A 10000-nucleotide genomic window follows, 5' to 3' on the forward strand; every position below is an offset into this window, starting at 1 on the left:
ATTTAAAAACAAAAGAGAACTTTCATGTCCCCCCCCTCCTCCCACACACAAAAAAATAAAAACATCTTAATACCTCGAATATCTTTTGAACAATTCAACCCCGTCGATTGTCCCCCGTCCCCCGAAAAATTGACGCCGACTGAGAAAAGAAACTGCGTCAGAAGTGCAACTATGAACATCTCGTTTAAAAAAAACAAACGCTCGCGGTAAAATGAAAGTTTGAACCTATCGGGTGTTAGTTTCCTTCGAGTGTTTTCTCTCAACATTCAAGTCGAGTTCGCCTGTGAGCTCTCGCGGATTCACACGCCGCCGCCTCACAGCTGCCGCTTCTTCTCCGATTCTAAACAAAACTTCTCGAAGGCTTCTTCCATCTCGGGCTCCATCTCGTCTTCGGAGTCGTATCTGTGAACAAACGAGAGAGATTTAGGAACTTTGTGCCAGAGAGAGAGCGAGAGAGAGAGAGAGAGAGAGCGAGAGACAGACAGAGAGAGAGAGCGAGAGACAGACAGAGAGACAGACAGAGAGACAGACAGACAGACAGAGAGACAGACAGACAGACAGACAGACAGACAGAGAGAGAGAGAGAGATGGGGGTGAACAGGGGGCGAGCTAAGCCCTCTTTCACACGCAGCTGCTGACTAAACCGAATCTGAGGCAACGGCTGAAACCTGTTGCATTGTGGGCCCAATTCACAGAGCGCAGGGGCCCCCGACAGGTGAAGTCGCTATGCGGTCATGTGACCGGAGACGCTCACGGGATCGGGTCCAATACAAAACCATCACGTAGTGAAGAGTCAGAGCCACAGGAGGATGTGACATCAGACAATATTAATAATCTTTAAAGTCACTATAAGCAAGTGAAGCGTCCCTGTTTTACAGCCGCATTGTGGGTTGTGTTTACTCTTGATTGCCCCGCAGCCAAATCAAAACAATAAAGCAATTTGAAAATGGTCGTCACCGATTCATTTCATTCAGATGAAATGGCTTCAGGTGTTCATGCAGGTGGCTGCAAACCTTTAAAACCGCTTTGTGTCTACTTACATTTCCTCCTCTTCTCCATTTTCTCCGTCCAGATCGTTGAAGTAATCCTGCCGGTCCAGGATCTCTTGGTATTTCTCAGCGTAGTCTGTAAAAATAAAATAAAAAAAAGAGTCTGGCGGTTAAAGCGCGAAGGTGGCGAGCCAGGACGACTGCGTTTAGCGTTTAAAGGAGAGGAATGATTTTTTCTTGTCTAAAAACGACTTATTCATGACTGAGAAGAGGCAATTATTTGTGTCTAAAATGATAATGATGATCATGTAGATATGAATATCGTCATGCGTGTGCGTGAACCTCTTCTCGTTGATCTGGTGGGTGTGGTTTAGCGACGCCGGGAGACAGTGAACTCACCTGGGTCTGCTGCTGTGAAAGGAGTCCCATCTTCTGTGTAGAACGTGGGTTCATTCTGAGAGAAGGGGGGAGAACAAATACCATGAAACACAGAGAGAGAGAGAGAGAGAGAGAGAGAGAGAGAGAGAGAGAGAGAGAGAGAGAGAGAGAGAGAGAGAGAGAGAGAGAGAGAAGAGGCGGGCGGGCGGGTTACCCCGGGCGCTGGACCCGGCGCTCACCATGAAGTAGTTGGGGTCGTTGTCTGGCGTGGCGTTGCTGGACGCTGCGGCGGCGCGGACTCTGCCCCAGTCGCTCGATCTCAACTCCACCAGTTTCAGAAGCATCTGTCTGACATCCCTGGTGGCAGAAGAAGAAGAAGAAGAAGAAGAAAAACACCCGTATCATGAAGTTTAAATAATGATATGTGTGTGTTTATTGTGTGCTAAAAGCTAACTGGTACACATTGGTTTCATCTCTTGTCTTTGGGTGCAAGCATGCATGTTTTTTATGGTTAGCTTTAGCGTTAGCTCACATAGCAGCTGCACACTAGCACACTCACCGGCTGCAGGTGGCGTCCAGCAGAATAGTTTCTATTCTCTGGATCAGTTCCTCCATGTGCGGCTTTCCGCTCTCTTTCCACGCGTCATCCAGGATGGAGCCCGTCAGCTGTGAATAAAAACACACACACACACACACACACACACACACACACAAAAGACATTCTCACAACCTGCCTGAACCGTAGAGCGAGCCAGAAAACCTTCCATACAAAGTCTGTTAAATGATCCGGTTGAGATTTGAAACCTTCAGCAGTTTGACGGCGCAGATGAGATTAGAGTCCACGGGCTTGGCGAGCAGACTGTTCAACAGGTCTTTCAACGCAGACAGGAGGATAGCGGCTCGGTTTGGAGGTCCTTTCCCGCTCTTTACCTACAAGAAAATGAATGAATAAATAAATGACACAGAGAGCAGGCGGTCAGCTCTATAAACACAAGAGTCTCTCCACGAATTACTGCGCGACGAGGAGTTGGAAAGTTCCCTAGATTGCTGTTGCTCTTTTAAACTGAATAGAGGCCGGAAAAGTCCTCAAGGACGTCGTCTGGGGGCTTTTACAGCCGCCAATTATTGACTCAAAGGAAGCTTCACCATGTACATTACATTAAGCTGGCGCTTTTATCCAAAGCGACTTACAATAAGTACATTCAACCGTGAGAACAAACTCAGAACAAAAAGAATCAAGAAAGTACAATTTTTTAAAATAAAGTCAAACTACAAAGAGACATTTAAATGCTAATAAAGTGCTACTTCGGCACTACCTTCTTTATTCCAGGTGCAGTCGAAAAAGATGTCTTTTTAGTTTGCGACGGAAGATGTAGAGACTTCCTGCTGTGCTGATGTCTAACAAGGAGCTCGACAAACGCAACGCGGCCTGAAAGAGAACCTCTCACCTCCAGGTTGAGGTAGAGCTCCCCCAGGAAGAGCACAAAGGAGTGGAACTTCTTCTGAGTCTCCGGATCTCCTCGAGCCGCTGCGTCCCTCTGTTCGAATTGTGTTTGACATCTACAACAGAAAAAAAACAGTCGTCCTCTTCAATGGAACTTTTTGACCCAGAGCATTGGCGGTTCAAAATCCGATTTAAAGAAAAGGCAGAGGGGATGTTTTTTCGTGTGTTGACGAAAAACATCAAATCCAACAAGACAGGAATAAATCACCTTTTCAGGAGCAGCTGACGGAAGTTGCCACTTGGCGGGCTGACATGGAGGTGATGGGAGAGGTAGTTGCACAGCCGGGCACCAGTGTACGCAAAGTTAGGAATGGCAGTAGACTGCAATGAAAAGTTGTGTCATAAGAGCGGTATATTTAGAAAGGTCTGGTTTAAAAAAAAAACATTAGAAAGAAATGACATTTTTTCTTCCACACTAAGAAGCTAAATGAGGGCCGGACCTGAACCTGCGTGTAGATCAGTTCCACCAGCTCGTTCAACAGCTCTTCGGTGGTGACCCAGGAGTTGAGCATGCCGGTGATGGCTTCCACATCCGACTCAAAGGACCCCGGCGAGGAGCTCAGGTGGTCGAGGAATTCTGCGACGGTTTCAGCCAAGGTCGGCTCGTCGTAATAGCCTTCGCCGTCGTCATAAAACGAGGGTTCCTGTGAGAGAAAAGCACAATAAATATATACAGGAATAACTGCACAGAAACTCCAGAGCCACATTGTCTTTCTAATGCAAAGCGGTTCATCACTGACACGGTTCCTAACTTCTCCTCGGAAACAAACTTCAGAAGAGAAGAGAACCGTCACAATGCAATGCTGTGTGCGAATGGCGTCTGTGAATTCCTCTTACTTCGTACGTGTTCGCCGCAGAGGGGACAAACTCCGGGGCGCTGGCTGAAAGCGTCGACGACTTGACCACGGAGTCCCCTTCGTTAAAACCCCGGGGGGCAGGCGTACTGTTGGCATTTGCACTTTGTTGGGGATTGTTCTGTCTTTTCAAATCTAAAAACGAAGAAGAAGAAAAGCGTTGTCAGTCTTTGTTGTGTGCGACTTCTACTCATCCCACTTTCTTTTTGCTGGCGGGGAATCAAAGATGTAGTCTGGCACAGTGTGCAGCACTGTCCTGCTGTGCTCACGATGCACGACAATACAAATAATAACTGAGAATCTGATGTTAGTAGAGAGCTAAGACGGCACATAACAACACACAGTACACACAGCTGCACATGAACCCACTGGTGTGGTATCTGCGTGGGGGGATTGCCAGTTGTTCAATACCAGAACTCAGCACTGGATCCTGCTGGCTATGAATTGTGGCGATGGAGTCATAAGGTGTTCGGGGAAAAAAATACCCAAACATTGCTGGATAGATGAAGTATGCAGGTGAACACACAGGTTGTGCATTTCTAACCTGCCTGTGTAATCACGTGGTTTTGACCCAAGACCATACAGACACACGGTCCTTCACAACAACAAAAGAGATCACAACAGGGCCTCTGATTGTCAAACCCATCAGACTCGTTCATAGAAAAAGATTAAGCACGTGATAAAGTTTTACTGCGACATCACTTTTCTTCCCCCAGGTTTCTCAGTGTCACTTCCCCAGAAGTGAAACCGATTCTTACACCCGTTGCTCGGCGTCGCTCGCTTAACACACACACCCGTTAGCTCGGCTACAAGTGTTAGCTCACGTTATGTGACGCACGTAACGAATCAGCCGTGTGACATCTGAGCGCGAGCTTTATTTAGCTCACATGAATCAACAAATCCCAACAGGTGCAATGTCGCAACGCCAAAAAAGAAAAGCGAACGGCTAGCTAACATGAATGCTATTTGGAAAGCTAGCTGGCTCGCTAAATACGGAACAGGGTGATTTAGGACGAGGTTAAAACGATAAGACCCGTCGGAAGAACTCGTATGGCTGCTGTTCAATTCAGCCAAACGCAGTTTTTTTTTGTCGGCCAGTTGGCGTTTCTACGTAAAACGAAATTGAAAGCGACGTGAGCGTCGTGAATTAGCCGTTAGCTCGGTCGTCGTTAGCTAGCTAGCTGACGGGGGGCTCTCTTACCGAAAGGCGGGGAAGTCCTCGGCTGCCTCAGCGGCTCCCTTTGGTTGAAATGCGCGACTTTGGTTTCAGCGCAGTCCCCGGCGTTACCGGGTATCCCGGGGTACGAGAGGACATTTCGGGATCTCCCCGCTCCGGGAGCTCGGTCGAAAGTCTCGTCCATAACTGCTCGCCTTCGCTCTCAAAGCGGCATCAGAAGAACAAGAGAATAAGAAAAACAGAGGAAGAAATGACGTTAGTAGCTCTTTGTATCCGCGCAGTAGCCGTTGCTTGTGTTTGATCACAGTCTCCCTATCTCTCTTTCATGATGCCTTTCTTTTCTTTTCTTTTTTTTCATCTAACGGCGACTATCACGGTGTATACACAACTTTTTTTTTTTTGACGACTTCCTTTCACAACAAACTCACTGTGGCAGATTATCGATGGCACTGCGTGACCCCAAAGATTACACTGCCTCCCCCTAGCGGCGCGGAGGAGGAACTACACTATAAACGGCGGCGACTTCTGGAAGTACAGCACGGTGTCGCCAAGAAAATACCAAAATAAATGTCCAATAAAAGCAACATTCGCGATGGTTTTGCTTTCAAAAAATTAATTATTATTATTTATTGTTTTTTTAGTGAAAAGTTAAATATACCTCTACTTTAATCATCTTTGTACTGTCCCTAAAAGTACATAAGTATTACTAGAGAAATGAATGTTTAAGCACTCATCATCCAAAGAAAAGCCCAATTTTAATGTTTGAGCATTATGTATTGGACTTAGATGTGTGTATCTAAGCATTTTACTGTTGTAGTTGCTTGAAGAAGTCATTTATAAGATGATTTCAATCAAAAGACACTCCATTGAAAGTTACAATATTTCTACCTGAATAGTTAAAAGTATAAAGTAGCACTAATTTAAGTATTGTAAGTATGAATATTTTTCTTTCCGGACCGTCATTCATTATAACCTGTTGTGGGTAGGGAAATCTGTAAATCAGATTACCTTATTTTTTAGTAATTCACCTGTAACTCTCCTAATGCTGTTTTTTCATTTAAAGAAGAACAACTATATGCGTAGTTGCTTGATGTTATGGAACTCCTGCTCAGGGTGTAAGAAAAATATATATCTAGACAACATGAGAGTCTGCAACATCAGCTGCCGCCCCTCTGTGGGTTTACGCATGTCAGCGCAACATTAGGACTTAACACTGATCTAAAATATGTTGTAACATTTCACATTGAAGACTCTGGAGCTCCTGCAACCCCTTTGGAAGAGCCTCTCTTGTCCCGCGCGCTCTCAGTAGCTGCCCACTACAAACATGTGTTGCACCAGACCTCTCAGGTCTAAGTATTCATTAGTTGTTTCAGCCCCCAGTCATTTTCCACTTGTTTCCCAAAAAGCTGGCTCGCATTATGCCACGGTGAATTCCTCTTGCCAGAAATGCGAAGCCCCGCTCTGATGGACCGATTACTGCCACCTAGTAGTCCGTGTTATTGCCGCTCCCCGTGCCAGGGCCTTGAAAGGACGGGTTCAAACATTCACAAATGTCAGGAATGCACAAGGTGACAAACACATTGGTGTTGGGAGGAGATGGTGCACGCAAACAAACTTGTAAGAAAATGGTCCGACTTTCTGAGAGTCCTCCATTTTGCTTTTTTCAAATAATAGAATAAAGAACATTGAAATCCTTTTCAAGTAAACCAGATCGCTCCAACAGACAGAAACTAATAACATGTGCAATCACTTTGTTAGAACAATGCACATATAAAGTTCTGTCTGTGCAAAAAATAACTCATATTTGTCAAAAAAAGGGAGCCGGTTCATCAATGTTCTCCCCATAGTTTCATGTGGAAGTGTCCGAGAGCAAGACCCTGAAGCCCCAGCACACTTTGGGGTCCGCGCCCGCTTTTTTTCATCTTTAGGGCCATATTATCACTTCACACTTGTGCCTTCGGACAATGGTGCCTCGTTATATAGAAAACTGAGATTGTTCTGCAACTTTTGATGTAACACATGCGTGTCTCATATGCAAGTGCCTTTAAAAAAAAGTGAATTAAAAAAATTATGCAAAATCGAGAAATTAAACTCAGACCTCAGAGAGTTTAATCACTAAGGATTGGTCAAAAAATGCAGAGAATAATATCCACACTGTGGGATTAATAAAGGATATTAAAAAAAAGACCTGTAATACCTCCATGCCCCACTAGAAGGTCGCGCCCCACAGTTTGAGAACCACTGGTTAATACTAATGCGCTAAATAACTTTTATTTTCTCCTTGAGTTTAGTACAAACACATCCAAACTCATTTCAGTCCAAAAGGGTATTTTTTTGGTCTGAAATGAGTTTGCATGTGTTTGCGGCGCTGCGGTGGTCGGGTGCAGAGAGAGAGAGAGAGGTCATGAAACAGTATCCCATATGTGGCCGCTGGCCTCGGCTGTCCTGGAGCGGGGGAGGCACCGGTGGCATTCCTCCGTGTAAATCATTGGTCGCGGCGGCCCCTTGAGAGCGGCCATTAAAGGCCACCATTGCCGTCTATAAAATGGAACGCGGCCCAGACTCCTGCTGGAGGGTCGGAGGCGCTTTATTATTATTATGGTGTTTTGTCGTCGGCCAACCTGGATGCATTTTGGGGAATTCATCCCTCCACGCGCTTTCTGCGGTGTGTGTGATGCGTCAGGATAAGAGGGAGGGAGGAGGAGGGGGAGGGAGAAAGGGGGCGTGGCCAGAGGAGCGCATGAGGCCCGGAAGGAAGCCTGCGGTGTTAATGTTCTCCCCGGCGTCCCGTTTGATCTGGCATCGCGGCAGCTGCCATGGATTAGTGTGTTTGCAGATGATTACTGAGGGAAGTGGGTGGTCAGACGCAGGTCATATCTCTCATTCACAAGTTATGCCTCCACACACACACACACACACACACACGTTCCCCTTTAAAAGGCCCACCGGAAGCCTGTTTTGGCAGTCGTGGCGCAGGCCGACATGAGCGGGCGTCGGCACCTTCGTCGCTGCAGCCTCGCGGCAATCGGCTGCTACGCTACGAGGAAACGATGTCAGCATCAACCGGGCCGCCACACTGCAGGAAGTTGCCCCCCGCCTCACCCCCACGCTCCCTCCCTCATTTTGTTGCGGTGGGTTCTGCGTGTTTGGGAACAAATCATTAGCGCAATGGTTGCCACATGGAATATCTGGCTCGTTGCTCGTTGCCAGAGATAAGACTCACCGTGAACCCTTCGAACGCTCGTCCGGCCGTTTGTTTCTCACCGCTTTTGTGTGTGCAAATGCCCCCCTTCCCACCACACACACACACACGGTCAGGTTGTTTTATAGTCGTATGTTTTGAAGAAAGGGAGACGGGCGCGTCGCAGGAGGAGAAAAAAAAACTGTATTTTATTTCCACGTGACAGAGTTTCCTATAAAAAGTAGAGAATGCAAAGGGATGCTTGCCTTGTAGGTCCCCCCCCCACTTCCCGTCCCCTCTCCACTAGTTAAATATTTCACAAAATAAATAAATCATTACAATACAGTCAAAACGCAGTGGTTAAGTATCAAACATTTGCTCTGAATGTGTCGTCCGCCGTTGTTGAAATCGCGGATCATCTGGTGTGTAACGTCTCCAGCGCCTAGCTAGCGCGCTACGCTAGCGCGCTACGCTAGCCGGGACGGGGTTCACCTCCTCCGCCTCGTCCGCGTTTGCACACACACACACACACACACATATACACACACACACACACACACACACACACATATCAGTCCAGTTGCAAACTGGTTGGCACAGAAAAAAACAAAAGGATAAATATTGCATCCCCATGCCACAGAAACACACATCATCATCATCATCATCGTCATCATCTCCCACCAGAATAAAGTCTCCACGGGCAGCAGAGGCCGCGTTTCTTTTCTTTCTTCGTAACAGTGTTAGTGCCTCGTTTCCAAAACCCAGAGATTCCTCAGGCGAGTGTCTTTTTTATTTTTATTTTACAGCTTTTTTATTGTTTATTCTCGTCTTCCAGTATCGGAAAAAAGTCTCCGTCCAGTGCTGCGCGTCGTCATCCTCCTCCTCCTCCTCCTCTTCCTCGTCCTCTTCCTCCCTTCACGGCATGATGGGGAGGAAGTGGGTGGCCGTGTTCTTCCTGCGCGTCTTCTTCCCCCTCAGCGGCTTCCCGTGGACGTTCAGGCCCACGAACATCTGCCGCTTCTTGTTCCTCCACTCGGCCGAGGCGTACGTGTTGTAGCCGTTCTCCTCGATCCGCTCCTTCAGGGTGCAGTCGACGCCGAACTCCCTCTGCGAAGCGGGAAAAAGGATCGGAGTCAAGGGGCCGAGGAAACGGCTCGTTTTGACGGCGCAAAATTCAAACTCGACTGTAGATCGTGTGATCGGATCGTAAAGATGAGACCTCCTTCGCTAAGGACAGCAGAGTCCAACACTGACTGTGGCTACATGCATTCGAATTACTAGCTTAGCCGGACTGAAATCAAATTATCCCATTCATGTGAACACCTTTGTTCGAATAATTGCGGTCCGACTACGATCCGATTAACACCTCTGGATAACTCGATCCGACTCGGTTGATAATTTGGACATCCCGACATGGTAAAAGTCGGGTTACAGGACGATGCTACCTTCGGTGGGTGTCTCTGCTAGCTCCCCGCTGTAGCCAGCTAGCGCTGCTGCTAGTTCCCTGTTTGCTCTCCGCTAGCTCACCGACAACCACCGAAGCTAGCGGGGTTCTCTCCATCATGAAGAGTGAAGAGGTCAAGCGGAGATGGCTGTATCACCACTACATGTAATGAAAACAGCGCCACCTATCGTATCGGATAGGACATGCTTTCGGCCAATGATTTGATTTATTCACTGCCATGTATATTAGGATAACAGCAGTTGCCCCGAAAGAGAGCATAGTCCGACTAAAGCAAGATTTGAATTAATCCATCATGTAAATGAACAGAGTGCCTCTCTCTCTCCAGGATTGACCCCTTGACCCCTTGACCTCTTGACCCCTCGGATACTCACCGCTCCGTACAGCTCTCCCCTCCGGCTGATGGCCAGGTAGTAGTTGCTGTTCAGCCCCTTGATGGCCACCACTCCCACGTC

General features: G+C 47.3%; 2 protein-coding genes across 2 annotated transcripts in view; both read right to left on the bottom strand.

Moving 5' to 3' along the window:
• The window catches only part of paip1 (poly(A) binding protein interacting protein 1), a 5971-nt gene extending 634 nt beyond the window's left edge, over window positions 1-5337 (bottom strand). Inside the window, exons 1-11 of the mRNA XM_068566709.1 lie at window positions 4927-5337; window positions 3709-3860; window positions 3312-3515; window positions 3080-3192; window positions 2816-2927; window positions 2172-2297; window positions 1927-2033; window positions 1607-1724; window positions 1389-1443; window positions 1041-1125; window positions 1-402 (exon numbers count right to left, since the gene is read on the bottom strand). The exon at window positions 1-402 is cut by the window's left edge and continues 634 nt beyond it. Of these exons, the coding sequence (XP_068422810.1) occupies window positions 315-402; window positions 1041-1125; window positions 1389-1443; window positions 1607-1724; window positions 1927-2033; window positions 2172-2297; window positions 2816-2927; window positions 3080-3192; window positions 3312-3515; window positions 3709-3860; window positions 4927-5086 (1320 nt within the window). The 5' untranslated portion in view covers window positions 5087-5337 and the 3' untranslated portion in view covers window positions 1-314. The remainder of the gene's footprint in view (window positions 403-1040; window positions 1126-1388; window positions 1444-1606; window positions 1725-1926; window positions 2034-2171; window positions 2298-2815; window positions 2928-3079; window positions 3193-3311; window positions 3516-3708; window positions 3861-4926) is intronic.
• A 3273-nt stretch (window positions 5338-8610) lies between these two features.
• Window positions 8611-10000, bottom strand: part of fgf10b (fibroblast growth factor 10b) — a 7861-nt gene continuing 6471 nt past the window's right edge. Inside the window, exons 2-3 of the mRNA XM_068566554.1 lie at window positions 9920-10000; window positions 8611-9190 (exon numbers count right to left, since the gene is read on the bottom strand). The exon at window positions 9920-10000 is cut by the window's right edge and continues 23 nt beyond it. Coding sequence (XP_068422655.1) covers window positions 8999-9190; window positions 9920-10000 — 273 coding nt within the window. The 3' untranslated portion in view covers window positions 8611-8998. The remainder of the gene's footprint in view (window positions 9191-9919) is intronic.

This window comes from Clinocottus analis, unplaced genomic scaffold (assembly GCF_023055335.1).
Source record: "Clinocottus analis isolate CAN_PGR_092001 unplaced genomic scaffold, fCliAna1.0.p SCAF_7, whole genome shotgun sequence".
Classification (NCBI taxonomy): domain Eukaryota; kingdom Metazoa; phylum Chordata; class Actinopteri; order Perciformes; family Cottidae; genus Clinocottus; species Clinocottus analis.